The sequence below is a fragment of the Micromys minutus genome, assembly GCF_963924665.1.
Source record: "Micromys minutus genome assembly, chromosome: 29".
NCBI classification, from domain to species: Eukaryota; Metazoa; Chordata; class Mammalia; order Rodentia; family Muridae; genus Micromys; species Micromys minutus.
Genome location: NC_137964.1, coordinates 4,273,630 through 4,297,813, shown reverse-complemented (window position 1 = coordinate 4,297,813; position 24,184 = coordinate 4,273,630). Strand labels below are relative to the sequence as shown.

General features: G+C 47.1%; 2 protein-coding genes across 3 annotated transcripts; one reads left to right on the top strand and one right to left on the bottom strand.

Annotated features, from left to right (window-relative positions):
* Positions 1 to 752: 752 nt before the first annotated feature.
* ATP5MF (ATP synthase membrane subunit f) lies at positions 753 to 8,391 on the top strand. Its single transcript, XM_080941211.1, has 4 exons — positions 753 to 844; positions 5,284 to 5,391; positions 7,516 to 7,632; positions 8,242 to 8,391. The coding sequence occupies exons 1-4, from the start codon at positions 832 to 834 to the stop codon at positions 8,268 to 8,270; spliced, it is 267 nt and encodes an 88-aa protein (XP_080797337.1). The 5' UTR covers positions 753 to 831; the 3' UTR covers positions 8,271 to 8,391.
* Positions 8,392 to 9,551: 1,160 nt separating this feature from the next.
* CPSF4 (cleavage and polyadenylation specific factor 4) lies at positions 9,552 to 24,056 on the bottom strand. 2 transcript variants are annotated; one of them, XM_080941304.1, is made up of 8 exons: positions 23,853 to 24,056; positions 20,683 to 20,733; positions 18,082 to 18,234; positions 16,006 to 16,101; positions 15,440 to 15,533; positions 14,319 to 14,391; positions 12,748 to 12,843; positions 9,552 to 10,413 (listed from the first exon to the last, which is right to left on the bottom strand). In XM_080941304.1, the coding sequence occupies exons 1-8, from the start codon at positions 23,953 to 23,955 to the stop codon at positions 10,345 to 10,347; spliced, it is 735 nt and encodes a 244-aa protein (XP_080797430.1). In that variant the 5' UTR covers positions 23,956 to 24,056; the 3' UTR covers positions 9,552 to 10,344. The 2 variants fall into 2 exon arrangements, with proteins under 2 accessions (XP_080797430.1, XP_080797431.1); XM_080941305.1 differs by having other exon boundaries at positions 12,748 to 12,840.
* Positions 24,057 to 24,184: the final 128 nt, after the last annotated feature.

Here is a 24,184-nt window from a genome sequence, read left to right as displayed (position 1 = left end):
AGTCCAAATATCCAGAGTTTACCACAAGGTGAACTACAGGAGGATTTCTGGTGGTTAGATAAAAGCCAGCATTCCTCGGGAGCTTGTGAAGTCCAGTTCTCTGTCAAAAAAAAGTCATTTTCCTTACCTTTGGCAGAAGGGACATATGGCTACCTGGGGCATTTACCAGCATATCAAAATGCACGCTGGCCTCCAGTCTCTCAATATCACAAATACCTGTCACACACGGCAAAGTCCATGCTACAGCATCCTCGCTATTTTTATCTTCTCTACGTTGCTACCTTCAGGTCCTAGGCTTCCCTCCCCCCAGGTAGTCATTCTCCTTATAACCCTGCTATTCTCACCCTGCAACCGCCACCCCTCATCCTCTCACTCTTAAGTTACCCTGACCGTGTCCAGTCAGATGCCCATGTTCAGTCTACTCTCTGCTCTGACCCTTCCAGATGCCTCTGGCGGTCCCACCCATCTCTCATATCTTTAATAAATACCTCCCCCTCCCCACATCCAGGGCAATGAAAAAACTGTTCCCGTGTTCAAGGTTTCTCTGCTTTTCTTCTTTCTTTTCAGCATTGGGAATGGAACCAAAGCCTTAAGCACTCTGGGACTGAGCCACATCCCTCATTTCTCACAACAGATCCAAAAGCAGAAGATAAAAAGCCAGAAAAATCCCTTTTCGTTTTGCCCTTTTCTTCGCCTGGGATAGGCTCCAAAATGTTCGAAGTGACGACTTCCTTCCCAGGAGCCTCTGCTTCCAGCGCCCGCAAGGGTGCGTGCGCCCTTCCCAGCAGCCTTCGCGCGCGGCTGGGTTTCTGCGGACACCAGGACTTTAAGATGGCGTCCCTCGGTGAGTCCTCCGCCCTTGCCTGGCCGTGGGGTTGGAAGCCCGATTTGGGCACAGGCTCCATGGCCATAGTGGGGTGGGAAGGAACTGCGGGAACTCTCGATCTTCACCCGGGGACTTCACTGTGGCCTCCCCGGAAGCTTGCTGGATACTTCCTATGAGGCCCTGTGTTGTCCTCCTTTCGTACACTCTGCAGCGGATTTCTGCTGTGAATCGCCTGGCCTGCCGGTGGAAGACCCAGTCAGCAGGGAGAGGCTTCTGCGAGCCTGCACTTGCATTGCCGAGAACCATTTGTCTAGCTCTCCGCGGAGGATTAAGCTGCCACTTTTTCCTCCTGCGCGACACAGGCAGGGACACTTGAACCTTAACGCACGTCAGTGAGTGCCTAGAATGGTTTCCGACACCACATTAAGTTACATCGATTGAATATGTCTACCAAGGTGAAGTGACCTGTTCAAGGTCACCAGTCCTGAAAGAGCCTAGCTGGGATTCAGACCTAGGTTGGCAGGTCTCATGGTAAATGAGATTACCTTTCAGAGATGTCCTTGTACAGACAGGCAGGTGTTCCCTTAACAAATTCGAGTAAATCTCTACACTCATTCATTGTGCACTGTTGGGATTACATATTATTATTCGTTTTGTTATTATGTGTCATGAGTGTCTAGGTATGGTCATGGGAATTCTGGAGCTTGTGTCCAGGTTAGAGGACAACTTAAAGGAACTCCAGTAGCCAGGCTAGCCATTTCGCGGTTGTCTAACCTCCTTTTGAGACAGGCTTTCTCCATGTAGCCCGGATTGTTCGTGAACTCGAAGACACAGCCCTGTATTAGCCTCTATCTCTGAATGCTAGGAGTACAGGCCTATGCCTCTACACTTAGTTCGTTTCTGTTTTCCTTATCTCAGCCTGAGAAGGTGAAGGGTTAGGGTGTCTAAAAACAGAAGTGTGAAGAAGTGTGGGGGGGTTTTTTTTGGTTTGGTTCATGGGTTTTGCATGATAGGATTTCTTTGTGTAGCTCTGGCTGTCTTGAAACTCATTGTAGATCCAGTTGCTTCTGCCTACCCAGTGCTGGGATTTAAAGGCCTGTGCCACTGCCTCCAGGGAAACTTTTATCTGTGAAATGGAAGGGACAGCTGCTCTGGAGGCTAAGCACGATTGCTCTGAGGTAAGGCCAGCTGGACCCTCCTCAAAAAAAAAAAAAAAAAAAAAATTGAAAAACAGAAGATTTGCACCCCCCACCCCAGGGTTTCTCTGCTGCCCTGGCTGTTCTTGAACTCCCGCCTGCCTCTGCTTCCCCAAGTGCTGAGATTGAGGGTGTGTGCCGCCATACCCTCACATTTGCTTGTTTGCTTTTTTAAAAAAGACAGGGTCTCCCTAAATAGTCCTAGATATCCTGAAACTCACTAGGTAGACCAGGTTGGCCTAGAACTCATAAAAGTCTCCCTGCTTCTGCCTCCTAAGTGCTGGGATTAAAGGCATGTGCTGTCATACCCAGCTTGAAGTTTGCAGTCTTAATTAATAGAGGGTTAGTGTGAAGAGACCTTTGAATGAAAGATTAAAGAGTTTAGTACACTTAACTAGCTGTAGGTAATGTATGCCTGTCGCTGAAGCAGGAGGATTGCCGTGAGTTTAAGGGTACTATATAACAATACCCTATCTCAAAACACACACACACACACACACAAAAAGATAGTCAGTCCAAGAAAGATACTGTGTGTCTGTGTGTTTTAAGTGTGTGTTTGTGTGTAGTACTAGAGTTACAGCTCAGTTGGTAAAGTGCTTGCCCAGTGGGCACAAAGTCCTGGGTTCCACCCTCAGCACCACATAAAACCTGTAATTCCAGGTAGTGGGGAGCAGGATCAGGTATCCCAAAGACATCAGCAGCGGTTTGAACACAGCTTGGGCTACATAAGATCCTGTCTCAAACAAGACAAAAGAAGTTGAGCATGGTGGCACACGTATGTATGTTCCATGTGTGTGTGCGCACAGAAGAGCCCAAGGGAGAGTGTGGAGATCAGAAAACAACTGTTGGGTCTGTGCTGCTGCGCACACTTTTAATCCAGTTCTCAGGAGGCAAAGGCAGGCAGATATCTGAGTTCAAGCTCAGCCTGGTCTACATAGTTCCAGGACAGGAGGGGCTATTGAGAAAGGCCTTGTCTCAAGAAACAAAAATAATTGGGAAAAAAAAAAAAGGCAGATCACAGTGAAGGATTCTGATGCTGTGCGCTGGGCATCTGTTTCTCCCTTGGGATATTTAAATGAGGTCAGTTCACATAATCTGATCTAATTCAATGTGACTCCAGTGAAAGAATCGGAGGTCATGCCTCCTAAGTATTCATAGTTTTTTATGTGAGGGAAATAAGTTACCAGTAGCACATAGGATTTGGAGCCTTGGGTGTGGAGATGTTACCTGGAGCTGGAGAAATGGCTCAGTGGGTGGTGGTGACAAAAGGTCAGTTCCCAGCTCCCACACGGTGGGTCATATTCATCCTGACTCTAGTTCTCTTCTGACCTTTGTACACCAAGCATGAATACAAACATGCAGGCAAAATATCCATGTGCATATAATAAAAGTATTAAACTTTTTAAAAAGCGATGTATTTCTATTTGATGTGCATTGGCATTTTGCCTGCAAATATGTCTATGTAAGGGTGTCATATCCCCTGGAATAAAGTTATAGACAGTTGTGAGCTGCTATGTGGGTGCTGGGAATTGAACATGGATCTTTTGGAAGAATAGTCAGTGCTCTTAACTGCTGAGCCATCTCTCCAACTTCTTAAGAATAAATCTTTTTTTTTTTTTTTTAAAGATTTATTTATTTATCTTTTGTACATGAGTACACTGTCACTCTCTTTAGACACACCAGAAGAGGGCATCGGATCCCATTACAGATGGTTGTGAGCCACCATGTGGTTGCTGGGAATTGAACTCAGGACCTCTGTAAGAGCAACCAGTGCTCTTAACTTATGAGCCATCTCTCCAGCTCCCAAGAATAAATCTTAATATTTATATAAGTACACCATTTCTGTCTTCAGACACCAGCAGACGGTATCAGATCCCATTACAGATGGTTGTGAGCCACCATGTGGTTGCTGGGAATTGAACTCAGGACCTCTGAAGGAGCAGAGCCATTAAGCAGTGCTCTTAACCACTGAGCCATCTCTCCAGCCCCCAAGAATAAATCTTGAAAAGAAATTATTTGCTTTTTTTGAGACAGGGTCTTACTGTGTAGTCTTGTCTGTCCTAGAACTCACAATGTCCAGAACTCACAGGCTGGTCTTACAGAGTTCTGCCTGGCTGTTTCCAAAATACTGGGATGATAAAATACATGCACCACCATGCTCAGCTCTTTAAAAGTATTTTTTGTTACAGTATTTTGTGTGTGCAAGCATATGCAAGCCACAGTGTGCATGTGGACATCAGAGAACAAGTTGTGGAGATCAGTTCTTCCACAGACCCTAGGGCAACCCTAGAGATTGTACAGACCTATCCTGAGATGGGCTTCCAGAGCATGAAGACAGGTTGTGAGGTTTGATCTGTTTCCGTCCTGTGTATGGGTTCCTCTCACTGCAGGGTCACCATCACAGCTGTGTGATGGCTGAACAATACCATAGGGCTGTCGAGCTGGCTCAGTGGTTAAGAACACGTGTTGCTTTTGCAGAGGACCTGAGTTTGGTCCCCAGACCCTGTGTACTTTGGCTCACAGCCACTTGTTAATCCAGCTCCAGTGATCTGATACATTTGTTCTCCTGGGGCACCTGTACTCACGTGTGCATACCAGTATACAGACATGTACACATAAATTCTTTCAATGAATAAGGCAAATGTTAGGGTTTTTATTTTTTGAGATAGAGGTTTGTTTGTTGTTCACCCTTTGACATCTTGATCATTTTGTCTGTACCTCCTGAGAGCCAGGATTATGGGTATGTGCCCTTGTGCTTGGCTTTGTGGTGTCCTAGGCTGCTCCATTTTATTCTCTCCTGTGTCCTTAGCTTTCTTCTTTACAGTCGTTTCTCAGTAAGCTGTTAGACATTGTTCATTTAGAAAGCTTTTTTTCTTTTTTAAACTTTACTTTTTATGTCTGTGTGTGCTTTTGCCTGCATGTAGTCTGTACACCACATATGTGTCTGTATTAGAGGCGACCAGGAGACAATTGGATTGCAGATTGCTGTGTGATGCTGGTAATTGAACCCAAGCCCTCTGAGTACTTGTCCTCTAAGCCATCTCCAGCCCCTGGCATTTAAAGCTTTTGCTAAGAAGCTCTACCATTACATAGGCTTAGGCCTACAATAGTGGCTGTAGTGTGTTCTATTTATTCACAGAATGGCTCGGGTGCTACATCTGTGCACTTCATCTACTTGCAGGAACACTTGAAATGGTGACATGGGAGAAGTGTTGTGTTGCTGTAGAGTTATTCTATGTTTTTGTTCTGTTTTGCTTTCAGTGCCATTGAAGGAGAAGAGGCTCATGGAGGTTAAACTTGGAGAGCTGCCAAGCTGGATAATGATGCGGGACTTCACCCCCAGTGGCATTGCAGGAGCCTTTCGGAGAGGTCAGTGTCTTATAGGCGAGAAGGCAAAAGCAGTGCTCTTGTCTTAATCTGGGCAATAAGGTCCGTGCTGTCTGAGATTTGATGGTCTTGTGGAGGGTAGTTAAGTCCTGAATTTTTGTATTTGCACGAGCCTATCAGAAGCTGACTGTGTGGGCAAGGGAAATGGCTCAGTTGGTAATGTGGACTTGAGTTTGGTTTTCCAGTGCCCATGTAAAAAGCAATGTTTGCTTGTAGTTCTAACATTCAGAGGCAGATGCAGGAGGATCCTAGGAATTCATTTGCAGCTGGTTAGTTAATTTGTCAGCTCCAAGTCTGATGAGCAACTTTGTTTCAGAACCTGGTAGCTAGAAGTAGGAAGCTGCCTGATGTCGACCTTTGGCTTCCACACACTTTGCCCTCACACCTATGAATGTGAGAGTGCACATACCGTTAACATGCACACATAAACAGCAGAGGTGAGCTCTGAGATGTTTTGGCTTAGGAAATGTTTTGCAGTGTTTTGAAGCTATAAGGCTCAAGCTGGCCTTGTACTTCCCTTCAGCCTGCCTCAGCCTCCCAAATAATGGTGCCACCATGCCCAGCTCACCGCTGTGCTTGTAGCCTGGGAAGCTGGAGGCATGAAGGTCCAGTGGTCAGGGTTACCTTCAGCTGTTACCAAATCTGTCTCAAAAACAAACATTACAAACAAAAAGAGACTTCTTGGAGAAGAGGATGAGCGTGAGTAGTGGTGGCCCAGCCTGTACTGTACAGCACTGGTCAGATCATCCAGTGGAGATGTGCGTGGCCTCGGTCCTCCCCCAGAATATCCATTTTCCTGATCTGGCCACCATATGCTGCTACTCCTGTGATTTGGCCTAGTTTAAGACTTTGCTCCCAGTTCTGCCCTAGAATATTCTGTCTTTGCCCTCATGCCTATTATAGCTGTCCAGGAACTTCTATGGCCTATGCTCATAGCTCCTCCCACACGGCTCTTGCTGTTTTAAACTTTTAATACCTATCAGATCATTCCATTTTTCTTGGTGCTGCTTTTGTTTTGTTGTTGGGGTCTTGATATATAGCCATGGCTAGCATAAAACTTGTAGACCAGGCTGGCCTGAACTCAAGAGATGCCCTGCCTTTACCTCTGAGATGCCTTTTTTGTTTGTTACGAGACAAGACAGTCTCAGATAGGCAGGCATCAAAATCCATATGTTGCTAAGGAGAGCTTTGAACTTGTGATCCTTTTGCCTCCACCTACAGTGTACCATCTCACCGATTCATTTATTTTAACTAACTAGAGTATGTGTGTTCCTCTCTAGTGAGTGCACCTGGCTGCATCTATTAACCCTACACCTGACATTTAAGGCATTCAGTGTTGTCAGGAAGTATAGTATGTCTGACTAGCTTACAAATAAATGAGACTCAGACGATGGTTATTTTATTTGGCTTTGACAGTCACTGGGGGTAACTCCTAAACTACTCTTCTAACTGCTGGCCTGGCTATCTCCCCAGTGGGGTACTCCAGATACTTGCTGTGTCTCCTGGTCATGAACTCATGGTCCATCTCCCCTCATGGCAGCTTTCTCTCTCCTGTTTTTCCTCCTGTTTCAGCTTTATCCCAACCAGGTCACTCCAAACCCACCTACCTCTAATCCCTCCAGTAATTGGCTCTAGCCAATTTTATTTAACCAATAGTTTTAAATCAGGAAACAAGGTTTGCACAAAAAACAAACAAAAAAAAAACCCTTGTAAACATGAGAAATCACTCATGTAGGCTTAGACTTACTGGGTATAGAATTTAGCATTATAATACATAGCAACAGACCAAACCTCAACAATGAAAGGCTTAACCAATCTAGCTGGCTCTTATGGGCTGGTGTGTGTGTGTTATGGAATCTGGAGCACAATTAGAGTAAAAGAGGTGGAGATAAAGTAAGAGCAACCTGAGCCATAGGCACATCATTAAAGCCAAAGAAAAGGTAGATGCCCTGTTAAATGGGCTTAAGACCTGGGGCTAGTCTTGAGTTATGGAGACAGAACCTCATAGGGTATTTTGTGTTACCCAACATCACCAGGAAGTGTAGCCCTAGGGATCCAACTGTGCACTGTCTGTATTATTGGTAGTGTGCACCTCCTCTTTTGCAGGGTACGACCGGTATTACAACAAGTACGTCAATGTTCGGAAAGGCAGCATCTCAGGGATTAACATGGTGCTGGCAGCCTACGTGGTTTTCAGCTACTGCATTTCTTACAAGGAACTCAGTAAGTATACTAGATGACTTGGCTTCCTGCTACCCAGGAGTATGGCTTTGTTAGATATGGCAGCCCAACTTCTTAACAGTGGAGCTTTGGGATGCGCCTTACCTGTTTGTTCTTCCACCTGAGAAGATACAGTGAATGTGGTATGAGACCCATTCAAGTGAGGAACCCAGGAAAAATAACATGAAATTAGGCTAAATTTAAGATATATAAAGTGTTAAGTTAAAGATATAAAATGTTGAAAACTGGCTTACTCTCCTAGTAGCTGATGTGAAGAGGGCAGTAAGTGTATGCTCTAGGGGCTATAGTGTCCTGGCAAAGCACAGCCTTTCTTCAGTCACAGACCTGGGCTGCTGATGCCTGATAGAAGACTGGGTGAGAACATCAGCCTCTGACTAGGCTTCATGGCTGTTCTCACAGCACCAGCTCGCTAGTCTCATTGGACCTGGGCAATACTTGTTGCGGGGCTGTAGTGGATGCCGGTGGCGCCGTTTGACATGGGAAGAAATTAGCCAGGTGGCAGGTCCTAACTTACCTGGAAGGACTTACAGGTTGGATTTAAGATGAGTGGTCTGTTGCCATCACTGGTAGGAGACTTTTTCCTATCTCTAGAACATGAGCGGCGACGCAAGTACCACTGAGGAGGACACACAGCTGAGCATAACTGCCTGGCCGCTCCGATCAAGAACTCACCCGGCTGAACCTTCTACCCTGACAGAGAACTAGTGTCCAATAAATGGTGACTGACCGGTTCATGTACTACTTGCTTGGTGTGGTCATTGTTCTGACTTGTCCAGTCTAAGATTTTAACTCATTAATAAACCTGTGAACACCATTGTGTGCTTGGAATTGTGACCCAGCTCAATGTGGGGTTTCCAACTGTTGTAGAGAATAGTCCTCTACCATAAGCATTGTGGCCATTGGTTGGCTGACCAGTATGAAGCACAGACCATTGAATCATGACAATTTTTCTCTTTCTGGACAGGGTGAACACTTAGCTCTGGTGTTCTGAAATTGACTACATACACTAGGCTAGCCTCAAGCTCAGAGATGAGCCTGCCGTCTCCTAAGTGCTGGGAAATAAAGGCATGTGCCACCATGCCTGGCTTTATGGATATTTTGCCTGCATGCATGTATGTGCACTATGCTTTATTCTCACAAAACTGAGAAAGTTATCAGATCCCTTTGAACTGGATTTACCCATATGAGCTGCTGCCATACGAGTGTTGGGAATAGAACCCATGTACTCTTAAGAACAGTAAATGCTTTTACTTACTTTTTTGTTTAAATGTGTATGGGCATTTGCCTGCATCATTTGTGTTTCTGGTACTACAGAGGCATAAGTCCCCTGGAACTATTTGGGGTTGGCCCGAAGATCTTCTGCCTTTCAGCATGAGGTCCACCAGCAACTGGTAAAATGGCTAGAGTTAAGTCCTAGTGGGTGGATGACTAGCAAGCTCCTGGCTGTCCCTGCAGCTGCTTATGGGAGAGGGGGAGTATAGTGGGTTTGGCCTCATGCTGCTGCTCTTCTAATGTTAATTTTGGTCCCCAAAACTGTTGGCACCATGACACTGAAGGACCCTGCCCCAGTTAATTCTGATTGGTAAACAAAGATGACTGCAGCCAATATCTGAGGAGGAGAGACAAAGCCAGGGTTTAGGTTTTGGGGTGGGGAGGTTGGGACCAAGGAGGACACCATGCCTTAGGAGAGTGCAGGAAGGATACCAGAACAGCCAAATAAAAGGGCCAAGAGAATGCTAGGCCCATCTTTAACCTAACCTGGTTTGATGACTAGGTATCATCAAACCATATGAGATAGGATCTTTGTGAGATTGGTATCAAGGGATGACAGTTCCTTGGGAGTCTCTTAGGTAATAAAACACAGGCTAAAAAACAAGTTTTTTAATCAACCTCATAGAAAGTATTCTTATAACTGAACTTGGATAGGCCCACTTGCCCAGCAGGTTGCAGGTGATGGATTCACATTTTCTAGGCTCAAGGATGGGTGGCTTCTGCATGCCACAGGTGTCTGAGTGGCAGGAGGTAGGCGCAGATTAACTGGGTCAGCTATTTAAAGGTGGTCTGCACTGGCTGAAGGTACACTTGAAGCACTGTCAGATGCTCCGCAAGCAAGCAAGCCCAGAAAAGCAGCTCAGCCTGGGGAGCCTGGCACCTCTCCCACATTAGGGCCGGGCCAGGCAGTAGGTGCTCCAAGTTTGTCAGGAAGGGCTCCTGTGTTCAAATCACATTCATAGGCACAGCTTCAGGCGTCAGTAGTTCATGGAGAAAGCAGGCTGACCTGGCCACAACCCCACATGATGATCCACCCATCCTTTTTAGGTGCTGGTGTTTAAATGAGAGGCCCTGAGGGGAACTGCCAGCTGTCTTCCACCCAGGACCAAGCATAGCCCTTCCCAGCTTCTCTCTCCCCAACAGGGCAGTGTGCAGGGAGTCCAAAAAAATAAAAAAAGAGGCACTGATGTCCAGGCAACCTCTGGCTCATGGGATCCAACTGAAGCACATGGTCCTTTTTAAAAAATAAAATTATAGTAAAATGAAAGGACAGACATGGTCCCTCAAAATGAGCCCTGACAGGTATGCCTGCAGCTCCAGCCAGAGTCCTGCCAGTACAACATTCAGCAGCTAAGTGCATGCTCCCAACAGCAGGGCCCTCAGGCTGCTCCACAGTGATTCCAGCTGCTGCTGCTGCTGCTGTCACTGTCCACTGAGAAAGGCCAAATGCCCCTTGGTGCATCTGTTGGCGTAGTGTCCTTTTTCACCACACTGGGAACAGGGAGGGAAGGAATGGAAAAGAGCGTGAGAGTTCTGATGTTAACTAAAGCAGTGCCCACCAAATAACAGCCTGTGAGGAAGCTTGAAGAGGTGAGGAGGCTGACACGGACCAGCTCCCTAGCCCCACCACACCTGCAGCAGGCCCAGGTCTGCCCGACAGGCACATTCACAGTAGTAAAGAGCTCCCCCACCTGCCCCTCCACAGGGCAGGACGATCACCTTACCTCTGAGCCAATGTCTGGCGTTCCTAGAGAAGACAGGAGGGACCAACCGGACAGAAGCCACCAGGCTCCTGCCCCAATTCAGGGAGCCATTGCTGAGAACTGAGGGTGAGCTATGCTTGAAGCTTCCCTCCTGGATCTTGCATACGGATCAAAGCTATCTGAGGGCAAGCTTTGATCACAGGGCCAGAGCAATCTGAAAATCTTTCAACCTGGAGAGGTAGAGCTGGTAGTGTTGCCTGACAGAGCTATCACTGATCCTAACTTGGCCCTTCTCTCTAAACGGCCTTGGTCTAGCACTGAGCAAATGCACAAGGGGCCACAACTCGATGCAAACTTCCCACCATGTCCACATGCCCATGTCAACTCCATCCTGGACACATTCTGTATCCAGCTCACTCGCTCTTGCACTCTCTTCCGTGCTCTCTCGCTGCCCCCTCCCCCCCAACAAGGTCTTACAGTAGCCCTGGCTGGCCTTGAACTCAGAGATCTGAGATACCTGTCTCTAGCTCCGAACTCAGATCTATGTGGATGAGTGGTCTAGATAGTAGCCAGTGAGCCTTGGGTTATGTGACCACCAGAAGGAACTAAAGTCCTAGTTCAGGACTGGGCACATACACTGCAGCAGGCCCAGGTCTGTGTTAGGTACGTGTTAGGGTCTCAAGACTGAGTGTTTGCATCGTAAAGAAGACAATGCTGCATAGTGCTAGAGGGGAGCAAGATGACAGCTAAGCCGCATGAGGATGCCATCTTTGAATACTACCAGGAAAGCTCCACCTCCCAAGCTCCACACATCTCCCATAGCCTATGGCACCTGAATCCACAGATAACTTCCCTTCCCCCAGGGATATAAACTTCTCTGGGATAGAGCAGGGCTTCAAAGAATGCCTGTTTGTGTAGCATTGCCTTACAATGTATACAATGTATTCTCATAGCTCAGAACCACTAGCAAAAAAGATGCCAATGGTTATCAGACAAGACTTTAAAAATGCCCAAGTGTTCAAATTAGCACTGTTGTTAAGAACAAAGCCATAAGCAATTAGTCTTTTAACAGCTCTGGTAAAATAAGCTGGGGTTATGTAGTCACTGAGAAAGACCAGGCTCCACACACTGTTGTAGAGATTGATCATTAAGCAGAAAGCAAGGCTGCATGCCTCTAGCAATGCACAGGCATGGGATGAGCCTAAGATGCTACAAAGAAAGGGTATGTGAATGAAGCTCACTCTAGGAGTCCATGGCATGCTTGTGTAGGTGTTTCCCTCTAGTGTTTTTTCTGTTTATGTGTGTGTACGTGTGTGTTCATGCTTATGTGACTGTCCATGCACAGAGGCACCAAAGTGAGTCTTCCTTCTCTCTACTGAGGCAGAGTCTCGAACCTACAACTCACTGATGGCCTCACCTGGCTCCAGGGATCTTGTCTCTACTAATGATCTGGGCCACACCCACCTAGCTTTTATTTAGGGATCCAAACTGGTCCTCAGGATTACACAACAATCATCTCACCCACTGAGCTGCCTGTGTCTGAAGCCCTCCTCATCTAATTCTACAGATGCCACTGCTGATTTACCACGTAGGACATTTCCCAGTATGTTCTGTGCTTTTTAATCACAAGTTCATCTCTCCCTCAGATAGCAGTGGTACACCCTAAAGCTTTCAACTGTTCAGCTCTCATCAAAGATGCAAAGACGAACCAAACTCATGTAAGGGCTGCCCAGCAAATACAAATTCTCATGAGACTCTCACCGAGAGTCTTCTTGGATAGGCTAGGGTGTGTTCCTAATCCAGTTCCTGTGAGCATGGAAAGATTTGTCCTGTTCCTTTGAGATGCACACATAGCTGTTTTAAGCATCACTCTACCCTTTTTGAAAACTCATTTCAGAGCACAATGTGCTCACTGAATAGCATGTGCGCCCTTCCTCCATGCGGTCTTGGCAGTGTAGGAAGTAAGATGGTGACTAACCCACCACCTGTACTCTTCAAATCAGCAACAACAAAAATGTTCTTACTGTCCATAAACAACCACACATCTGTAGAGTGAGGGAACGACCACTTACTCAAGACCTTGTCCTGTCCCCACCCCCACCCCACCCCTCCTGAGACTCACCTTGTAGCAAGTGACTTGCTCCAGCGGCCGGGGTCCCCGGTTGCCTGCACTGCTGTTTTGACTCTGCATGACCCCAATGACCTGCGGGGCTCTCTGCTGATTGGGAGAAGAGTTCTGACTCGTTAACTGGATCAAGGAGGACGACCTTTGTAATGGCGGATTGTTACTTTGCTGGAAAGAGTTACACAACACGGTTTTACTGCGGAAAACACGTGCACGCGGACTACCAATGGGGACAGGAAAAAAAAGAGGACGGGACCTCTCCTGTATAATCAGCAGGAAGAGGGCTTCCGCAATGGCCTGCCCCAGGAAAGAGGGCCGAAAAGAAAGTTCTGGTGATGATGGCAGGAGCTGCTGTCCAAAAAACACCATGCAGACACACAAAAACGAGAACTAAAAGGAGAAAAGAAAACATGGACGAGACAAGAGGAAGTCTCTGGGCAGTGGGGTGAGGGCATGATCAGGCCTTACTTTTGTTTCTGAGGTTCTAGCTTCAGGTCAGGATGAACGCTTGGTTCAGCCAGATGTTTAGCAGCCTACACGGCGAGCAACAGTCACAGAAAAACAGTTGGAGCCTGACATGCTGGCCTGCAGTCTAGGGGCTGAAAGGGCCCTCCTCTGGGAGTCACATGGAAAGGGGAGTGGGGCTCTTAGGGAGGGATTCCAGAACAGTTCTCCTCCAACCAGATGGGATCTTGGCTCTGACCCATGAAATATCAGGTAAGAGCTAGGAACCCTCAGGCTATCAGCTTTCTTAGGAAGTCTGATCCGCTTGGTGCCACCTGAGGGTAGGGATCTATACAAGCCCTTCAGGACACTGGGCAGGACTAAAAGGGGACATGGGACCTGACTTAAAAGCCAGTCAGGCAGTGGGAGGATTCAGAAGGGCAATTAGCTTATGCAGAGGCCTGCTGAAGGCCCTGTCTGTCATGCAGGCCAGACCTTCCTCTGGCCAAACACACCACTCCCATTTGTCAGCCCAGGGTACCCTGGTTTGAGCACAATTGTACATCCCCATTTGTCCATGAAATTTCCCTTTCCTTGTGCTAAGGGAGCCACACTGACTGAATTGTGGGTCTGGGAGTCCTTTATTCCTGTTTGTGACAGGAATAATCCCCACAGACATGAGCTCCTATGTCTGTCACTGCTTGTCAGTGTCCCCTCAGGTAAATCCCTCCCTCTGGGAGGCCAAGTTTCCTCCTTTGTGAAGGGAAGGTTCTGACTCAGAAGCAAGAACAGCAAATGTTGGCCCAGTCCCCCCTTCTCTTGTTCCAGCTCCCAAGGCAGACACCGTTGAGCCACAACTGCACAGTCCCACATTTACAGTGATTCTATTACATGGACCCATCTTCCTCCCACTCTGGGGCTCACAACCCTTCATCTCTAAAACAAGAAAACTGCTTTGCCCTGATTTTTCTGTTGGAATAAGAGGGCACACCCCTCTCTCTTGCTTCCCCTGCTGCCCTATTCACAGGGCCCTCTAGGGGGGTCTACAATAGACCTTATACAGAGTGGGTAATGAGACCATCTCAGCAGGCCGGTGTGGCCAGAGAGACAGCAGGGTACAATACCTTTGTTGGAGGCTGTGTCTGCTGTGGTAGTGGGGGCTGCTCAGTGGTTCCCATGGGTAGTTCAAATCGGGGGCTAGCCAGAGAGGAAGACAGGGTATGAGAGGAGTTAGGGCCAGGTAACGTTTGGAAAGGCCACACTTATCCTGAGCAAAACAAAAGCAATTCAAACTTTGGACACCGGGCACGACTGGCCCTTAGGCAAGCGCTGCTCTAAAAGACATGGCTGTTCTGGTCCTTGTGCTGTGTCGGAGGAGACATGTATAGAAGCCCCATGAAGTCTAGAAGAGTACCAAAACCTCCAAATGACATACAGAAGCACTCAGTGACATGCTCACCTGCAAGCAGGTATCCCTGGACCAGAGAGATACAAGTCCCTCAGGGTTTTCATCTAGGAGCAGGTGGCTACTTGCCTTCAGTAAGGCAGGAACCACAACACAAACCAGCAAATATTACAACTGATGCAAATTGAGTGATGTAGCCAAAGAAGCAGTAGACAGGAAAGCTTTCTACAGTCCCTATGGCACTTCAGACAGAAGCCTAGTACCACAGCTACCAAGTGACACATGTGTCTTAGACTCTCAAGGTCAATGCTATGGACCTAGGAGAAGAATGCTAATCCTGTGGGACAAGAAGAACCCACCTTCAGAGGTCCAAATGGCTTTGCACTTGACCATGCACCATTAGCCACCAACAGCAGCGACTGAGCTCTGAACCTAGCTAGGGGTTTGTATGTGGGAAACGATCAATCTCTCTCTTCCTCCTGGCTTCCATCCATGTATATGGAACACCAAGCTCAGGGCCAACACAGGTGAATCCCTAACTCTCTAAGCGGCTTGCAAGGTGCTATGTGAGAACTGTTCTAGTACACAGGGCCCATAGTTTCTACCAGGGACCCTGTAGATTCCGCAGTGGCCACAGCTCACAGAAGGCTAAATGTTGGGCTAGGAAGAGCTGCCTTTGGGCTCTAGAAGCAGAATCATCAACAGCAAGCATAGCAGTAGCTCCTTCCCACCTCTCAGTTTTACTAAGACCATAGGGTGGATGCCATCTAGAGACTCCAGCCCAGCTGCACCTAGAAATCACCCAGTGGGCAGCAGCTGGGTTGGTAGGAGGATACTCACTGCATGAATTTGCACGATGGTCCCTCGGGGCAGAATCCAACAAGGTAGTTCACACAAATGACTCTCCGGGTGTGCCGATGCCTGCACAGGGGACCTGCAAAGCCCGATCCGGGTTGTTCAGATGGCCTTTCAAGTGAGGGAAGGCCTAAGTGTCCCTTACAGTCAGAGCCCTGCTTGTACTGCTTGAGGTACAGAGCCAATGTAGCTTCAAGTCTTATTCACAGGGGACAGTGTGTTGCACTGAAAAGTGCAAGTGGGAACACCGTATGACAGCCTTATTGGGAGGCTTTAGGGAAGTGAGGGTAGGAAAATGTCCCACAGCGGTTTACAGTGGCACCTACCAGTAACCACAGACTTAGGAGACTAATACAAGAGAACTGAGTTTAAAGCCCCCTGGGCTATATATTCATACATACGAATATACTTATATTCATAAAAAAAACAATAAATAAAAAAACCTCACTGGCCACAGTAGTTTTGCTGAGCCAGGTAAGGCAGAGGAAGTGGTCTTCAAGAGGATCCAGCCTTGGGCTCAGGTGAGCTCAAGGAGGCCTGCTGTCACCTACCATGCTTACAGAAGCCACGGTCATACCAAGGACAGTCCTTGATCTTGGATTCGGGGTCGATGTGCAGGAAGGGGCACTCCTTATTGCTGCATTCCCCTGCAGGAAATGTGTACAAATGCCTCATGGAACTGTGCTGGATTGTATCCCAAAACAAAGGAATCAGGTGGTTCTAGTGTCTAGGACCAGCTTGCTCATGCAATAGCCAAGGGCAAAGTCTGCGGAGCACTGACAAGTCCTGCCTTCACACATCACTACACCGGGAGGATATGAACACAGCCTGGGAGATCCCAAGGTAGTGCGGGGCTAGATATTGTACATCTACTGAAACCGGGAAACTCTTCACACCTATGAGCTCACAGAAGGTCCGAGGAACTCTAACTTATAGGAGAAACACTGGGTGGACTATTCGGGAGTTCAAGGCTGGGTCTCTGTTGTAGCATGGATAAGCCTTGCTGGTGATAATGTGTTGACAAGCACCTCTTGGTACATTAGGCTGGCTGGACACACCTCCAGGCTGCCCTCTGCAATCAAAGCTAACTTATTCTGCATACAGTGCAAAGGAATGCCCAGCCCTCTTGCTTAAAGACCCAGTGCTCCTCACCTAGCCACAATGGCTTCCCTGATACCAAGACTCCTCAGCCTCTACAGGCCCCTTCTTAGCATCCAGCTCAGGATTTCTCTCAGGGACCTTCTCGGATCACTTTGCTCAAGCCAATTATGAGGAGTGTATTTCTTCTATTCATTTCCTTCACAGTATTTTCCATAACCAACTCCCCGTTATCCCCTTAGTTTACAAAATGCCTGAGTCTGGCCCACTGCAACAAAACTCTAGCAGACAAGGAAAGGTCTCTCCTTTAAGATGGAGACGGAGAGGATCCCCAACACAAGTGTGTGCCCCATCTGCCAGCAGCTACGAAAAGTAGATGGCTGTACAATGGCCAGGCAAGTGAAGGGGCCATTAGAGACTTGGGAGCATGCTTAGATCATGGCTATTAGCTTAAGAGGGACACCCCAGGATAGCTTACAGGGGGTGGCCCTATTCGTACTGTTCTGTGACAAGGTGAGAGATGGTAATGGTATGGATGTGGCATATGAGACAAGCTTGAGAAGGAAGCCTGCACCCCATTTCTGTCTGTGTGACCCTTCTGCTTATATTGCTTCAAAAAAAAAAAAAAATCAAACAAAACAAAACCAAAAAACAAGCAAGGTTATCACCAATAATAAATACACATCTTAAAAAAATAAAAATAAAGAAAACGGGGAGTCAGCACCCAAAACAAAGCATGGTGACTCTCACCTGTTAGCCCAGCACTTGGGAGACTGAGTGAAACAGGAGGTTCACTGAATAGTGAAGACCACCCAGATCTACATCGTCAGTTACAGACTAATGCAGGCTATAACGCAAGACCCAGATTCATAGTCACCAAAACCCCACGATACTGAAACAACCAATGTCTCCTCTAGTAACAATGCTGTGAAACTCAGCTCGCCACATAGCCTCTGGAAGCCTTCTGACTTCTTTTTGGCAGTGCACAGGACTAGGAAACACAGAAGCCCTTGGGCTAACCATCAGAACCTCTGAGACACCACTAATGGTAGACTGGAGGAGATCACTGGGGACTAAGTTCAGTACGAACTCCACTCTGCCTTGATTCTCCATCCAGGCCACTCCAATCACTAGGGGCCTCTTCATCTCTAATCAGCACTCAAAGCAAGCTTAATTTCATGGGAAGTGTAGGTTCACTTCTACCAGAGGACAGTCATCCCTAGACTTGCTCTTCTGAGTATTGCTGGGCTAGCCATGCTACTGTCTAAGGTCACATTCCCAGTGAGATGTGGATTTCAGGGGTAAGGCTGCCACAAGCAGCGACAGTTTCCAGCCAGCTGCCATGCTTGCTCACTGGGATTAGTCACTCAATGTCCCAAAGTGCTCCAAACCCTGAAGTTCCACAGGGACATGAAGTTACAGAGAATGATAACACCCCCTTACTAAAGAACCAGCTCAGGTTGCCAGGCTCTGCCCAAGTACTGGAAAGATGGGAGAAACAGAGGTACAGTGGATTCCACATGCCTTACCGAACTTGGAGTAAAAGTAGCACTCTGGCATCTTGGTCATGTCATATTCATGCAAGAACTCACACTGGTCCCCTTTCTTGCACAGTCCTCTCAGCCAGTGTTTGCACACAACTGTCTTCTCACCACTAATGTGACGGAATGGGCACATGCCCCCTGCCAGAAGAGTGAAGAGAGATACAGGCTCAGGTGGAAATGGACCTAGGGAAAGTTGGACAGCTGTCACCCACACTTCTCTGAACCACCTGAAACCAGCAGAGGTGTTTCTGGAGAAGGCAATGTAGATTTAGGTGTAATACCGGCAAAGAAATGTTTTGCCTCTTCGTATACCAAATGTGCCTAAAGTGTCTGCAAAGGCCAGAAAAGGGGAGAGGGGGTATGAGATCCCCTGAAGCTGCAGTTACAGGTGGTTGTGACTTGCTATGTGAGTGCTGGAAATAGTCATCTCTCTAGCCCTACTTTAAGCTTAATAGCCATGTATTTGAGTCTAAAGAATTTCAGAAAAGTACAACCAGAACCGACGGGTACAGTGGCACACACTTTTAATCCCAGCTGTCCAGAAACAAAGGCAGTGGATCTCTGTGAGTTTAAAGCCACTCTGGTCTATACAGTGAGTTCCAGGGCACAGGGCTGCACAGCAAGGCCTTGTCTATAACGAAACACTAAAATATCATGTCATAATCTCACAGATATTAAGGCAGATACATAATAAGCCTCGAGTGAGGTTGGAGGGATGAACTGGCTCCTTAAACAAACCAACCCAGCAGTTCTGGTGGTGTGTGGGCACTGGAAATAAAAAAGTGGAGGGGTGGCAAAAGAGTAAGCCTTATAGGGTACCGAGGGCCATGAGCAGAATCCTAGACTCCAGGTAGGCCATGTCCTACCATTCAAAGTGCTCTGCATCCTCAAGATGACAATCAGCTTTATCACTGAAGAGCTGTGACAGACACAAGCAGGAACAGTGTCCTGCAGCAGGGTATGGCCTACCCAGATGGGAGAGAGCCATCCTCTGGGAATGTAACAGAGGCCGTCCATGACTGGAGGGCTGCTGAGAGTAAAGCTGTGACTAAGAAAGAAATGTTCTACGCCTTCACCATTCAGTTCAGCCAGGAGCCTCGTGTGGCTGCTAAGTATGTGAGTTAGCAGAGTATGGCTGAGGAATGACTCTAAAGTTTTTTTTAGCTGGTCGGCACATGTGTGGCTCCCAGCTATGGGACAGCCATTGTGCCACAGATTAAGAATGCTTTTGTAGCAATAGGGTCACATTCCTGGTGGAATTTCAGGAGTCCCATAGTGTGAAGCACATATTATCTGGGAAACTGGGGTTCCCTTTTGGGATTCTTAGTCTCACCAATAAAAGTTTAGAAGATGGACTAAAAAGAAGCCTAGGACAATTTTATTAAAGTTTGAGAAAAACCAACAGGGCCCAGCCTACTATCTGTGTAGTTACCTAACAGTCAGAGGGCAGAAGAGCTGAGCAAATATGGTAATGAGACCAGGACCCGATGTGAAGTGAAGCTGTTTGATCCACCTCCAAGGTCTACTGCTTCAGCAAGTAACTGCACAGTGGAGGCCAAACTCACTGGACCAGTCCATCCATTCAGAGCATCCCTTGCTCTGATCTGTGCTCCCTACTCAAGTGTCTGACACATAAGGTCCTGCCCACAAATACCTATGAATTAGTGGATAGCTTGGCTCACATAGCCTCTGTTGAGGCCTGGTTAGTGTTAACAAGGCCCCAGGAAAAAAAAGTTGGCTAGTCTTTGACTAGGAAGCCACAGAGGAAAAGTGAGCTTGCATACACTGAAATTTAAAATTTAAAAAAAAAAAAAAAAAAAAAAAAAGTCTGTACTCAGACACTGGGCATAGCTACATGTAATTGTGGGACCACAAGAAGTTCCTGAAAGTCTCTATGCCCGCCTCTCCATGACTAGGAGAAGTAACAGAAGACGGCAACCTTTAAGCTAGGCAGGTTCAGTCTGTATTAAGATCTTGGGTACCATAGTCCAGCATCCTCCTAGCCTACCTAAGCCCCGGCTTCATTTAGGAACCTTCATCCACAATATAATACAACTGAAGGTAATACAAGCAGATACCCAGTGACCTGAACATTTGCTAGAGGGCAAAGTAGGGGCAGAGTGTAGCTGGAATTTCCAACTCCAAGAAACCCATGTAAAACACACACAGTCCAGTTATAATTGTAAGCTATAAGCCTAGATTGGGCAGATCTAACACTACGCTAACTTACTCCCCAGCTGTTAAGACTCCTTGTTACTTGTGGTCTCTCTTAACCACGTGCTTCAGGTCCATCATGGCTTCCTCCTCCTCTTCTTCAGTCCTCTCTCCTTCCCTTCTTGTCCTCCTCTCTCTGTCTGCCCCTACTCTCAAACCTCCTGTCCCACAATTCTCCACTACCCAATCACAGGCTTTAACCTTTATTAGCCAATTAAAGGAAGAAACTCATATAAAACCACCTAAATACATGATAGACTGCTCATCAAAAACAACCTCTAAAGAGACAAAATTAACATCAAAATACAAACAACATCAAAACAACTCACAACACAGGATACCCCAGAAAGGATGTGAAGAAAAGTTTCTTACCTTTGCCACAGGCAGCTTTCAAAAAGAATTCACATACAGCAGCCCCCGACTCTGTAAAAAGGAAAGAACCAGTTATCAGTTAAAGCTAGGTACCCAGGATGTAGTGAGCTGGCAAAAAACCCACAAAGCCCATGCCTGGCATGGTGACATATCCCAGTACTCGGGAGGCAGACAGGTGGATCTGAGTTCCAGCCTGACCAGGTCTACATATTTAGTTCCAGGCCAGCTAGGGCAATACAGTGAGACCCTGTCTCAAAGCAAAAGCCACTTTTTTTCAGTCAAACTTGTAAAATATGACTGTACTGTGGGACTAAATATCTGAGAATCTTCTGGAAACCAAGAACTTTCAAAACATTTAAGAATGGGTGGAAAAGACATGAAGGAAAACAAGATCAGAGAAATAATTACCCCCAGCTCAGACCTCCCATAGGGGTTAATTTGCAGGTATATTAGTATGAGACAGAGAGGGGGAAATGAATGGTCTCACAGGAAATAACAATCACAATGAGGCTTCAGAGCAGGGAAGATTCCGGAGCTAGCAGGTGCCTCTTTAGACTTTAGCCTAGTGGAAGAATATAATTGAAGATCAAACAGACCTTAAAATGCAGGGTCTACACTGAATTACAAAGGAGCACAGCCATTCATCCCCCAAGTGCAGCCAACTCTGGGAGGGCAGAAAGTCTATAGAGTCAAGAATGTGGCAGAAGTCAGTGAGACCAGGGCTATTCTGATGAGTCCAGAAACTCACCAGTCATGATTGCAGAACAAATCTTGGATTCATAAATAGTTTTCACTGATTCATCAGCATGCATTTTTCAGAAAATTGTAAATTTTAAGAACAAAAACCAAAGATGGCATTTCTTTCTTTTTTTCCCCTTTTCCTTTCTCCAAGAGACAGGATTTCTCTGTGTAACAGCCGTGGCTATCCTAGAACTTGATTTGTAGAGCAGCCTGGCCTCAATTTTAGAGATCTGCCCCGCCTCCCTCCTGAGTGTTGGGATTAAAGGCTCGAGCTACTAGAGATAAAGTGGTAGAGATAAAGTGCAGAGGTGATGCTGGGTATGATGGGAGACACTGGTGATCCCAGTACCAGGGAAAAGGAAACTGAGGCAGGAAAATTTCAAGTTCAAGAAAAGCTACGTAGCATACTCTTGTCCAACTATGGTTACATAGCCAGACTGTCTCAAAACACAAAAACAAAGAAAAATAAGTAAAACAAAGGCTGGAGATGTAGCTCAGTTGATAGAATGCTTGACAAGTGTCTTAGGGCTGTATTTCCTGCAACAAAACACCATGATCTAAAAGCAAGTGGGGACAAGTGGGGACAAAAGGGTTTATTCAGCGTATACTTCCACACTGCTGTTCATCGCCAAAGGAAGTCAGAACAGGAACTCACACAGGACAGAAACCTGGAGGCAGGAGCTGATGCAGAGGCCATGAAGGGGTGCTGCTTAAGTAAGGCTTGCCAAGCTTGCTTTTTTATAGAACACAGGACTACCAGCCCAGGGATGGCACCATCCACAGTGGTCACTAACTGAGAAAAGGCCTTACAGCTGGATCTCATGGAAGCATTTCCTCAACCGAGGCTCCTTACTGATGACTCTAGCTTGTGTCGAGTTGATACACAAAACCAGTCAGTACAACACGCATTCACAAAACTCTGTGAGTTCAGCAGCTAGCACTACATAAATGGGAAATGGAGGTGTAAGTTATCTTCAAAGTAGAGAAAAGGAGAATCAGGAGTTCGAGCATCCTTGGCTACATAAGGAATTTCAGCCAGTCTTGACTATCTAAAATAGTCTCAAAAGCAAAGCAAAACAAAACAAAGAAACATGATCTAAGAACAGTTGTTATCTTTCTTTCTATTTAGAAGTTAGTCTTACTTCCTTTTTTAAAGTCAGAAATCCAGCCATAGGGATTGGAAGAATGGATAGAGAACATATCTTCAAGGCAGAAATTTATATTTCTCAAAGAGCATCACAGGAGGGTCTGTAGCCTTTCTGGGCTTTGACATATCCAACACAACCACAAACAAGAAATGAGTGCCAAGGGCACCTACCAAGTCTGGAACTGAGCTGAAGAGGTACCCATACTATGCACATCCCTGGCTCTCCAAGGGAGACTTTGGCTATTTTGGGGGTTCTTTCATCTTCTACCCTTCTCCACCCCTCTTCTTCCACCCTTCAACCCCCTAACACTAGATAAGAGAGAAAAAAAAAATAGAGGTGAGAAAGGGGGCAATGTTATTGTTAAGACTGCTTCCTGGTGATTAGGGGACATCGAGTTCCTTGGGGCAAGTGTGATCTTTGCTGTCAGAAAAGATCTAATTTCGAATTATTTCTTCTTTGTGTACAACTACTTAGTAACTCACAGTCTTGGGGCCCTAGCATTTATATACCCTCTTAAGAGTCCCCAGAATTCCAAATGTCACACAATTGCAAAAACTATCCGCCACTGGCAGTACACACTCCTGCTCAAGGCACTGTCATCAAATCGAGTAAAAGCCTAGTGCTTAAGAGTAGACATATATGCAAGGACGACCTGGACAAAGAGGACAGTTATGTCTGAATTGAAGCGGCTCCCCAAAATGTTAGATATATCCCACCAGAATGGGAAAACCGTCACGTGAGGAGGGGCAGTAAAGGTAGCTCAGTCTAAGAGTTCCCCAGGGGCTAGTGTTGGGACGGGTGACCCGGAGGTGGGATAATAAGAAAAACGAACAATTCTAGGATAAGGAAAGATTTCCCAGGAGTTAGACTCAAGCAAGCCTGGGATATGAGGGTCTACTTGGAGTCCTCAAACGTGAGAGACCCTCATACTCTTCTAACGTCTAGTTCTGACTAAAGTAGACAGAAGCACTCTAAGAGGTGGAAATGGGAGACATTCTAAAACTTTGCTGTAGTTGGACAGGGTGGGAAAAGGGATTTCCACTTCGGGATAATACACGTTCACTTAAGAGTTAAGCGAACAACCGACACGGTCCTACTGTCCCGATGACGGCCACGGAGCAGTCCCCAGGGATCAAGGATCCAGGGAAAGGTCTCCCGAGTTCAAGTGACACCGGGAAGTCCCAGGACGGAAGCGGAGGAACTAGGCGAGAGAGGGTCCCGGGGTCCCGGGCTGGGTTAGCCTCCGGTCAGAGTCGCCCACCCGCCGGGCCCCGCACTCACTATCCATGCCGGGGAAGGGCAGCGGCTGCGCCCCGAGCTGCTGCTCCACGGCGATCTCCAAGTCGAACTTGATGTGATCCACGCTGGCGATTATTTCCTGCATTGCGGCGGCGGCGGCCTCGGGCCCAACTTCCCCACAGGTCTCACAGCCGCTCTCCGCACCTTACACTCACTGACTCTCCCTGTCTCCTCGCTTGCCGCCGCCGCAGCAGCCGCCGCCCCGCGAGGGATGCCGGGAGCGCCTGAGCCCGCGCTGGCTCCCTTTCCCCATCTAGCCTCAGCCAATCGAACGCAGAGTTCTGTCACTCCTTCAGGCCTGGCTAGCCGCTGAC

What these genes read in the sequence shown, in the direction of transcription:
- CPSF4 (XM_080941304.1), bottom strand. Translation starts at nt 23,955, where the DNA reads ATGCAGGAAATAATCGCCAGCGTGGATCACATCAAGTTCGACTTGGAG. An exon ending in GCCCTTCCCCGGCATGGATA is followed by an intron (nt 20,734 to 23,852) that starts GTGAGTGCGGGG and finishes TCCTTTTTACAG; the next exon opens with AGTCGGGGGCTGCTGTATGT. An exon ending in AGCAAGTCACTTGCTACAAG is followed by an intron (nt 10,414 to 12,747) that starts GTGAGTCTCAGG and finishes CCCTGTTCCCAG; the next exon opens with TGTGGTGAAAAAGGACACTA.
- ATP5MF (XM_080941211.1), top strand. An exon ending in TGCAGGAGCCTTTCGGAGAG is followed by an intron (nt 5,392 to 7,515) that starts GTCAGTGTCTTA and finishes CCTCTTTTGCAG; the next exon opens with GGTACGACCGGTATTACAAC. An exon ending in CATTTCTTACAAGGAACTCA is followed by an intron (nt 7,633 to 8,241) that starts GTAAGTATACTA and finishes TCCTATCTCTAG; the next exon opens with AACATGAGCGGCGACGCAAG.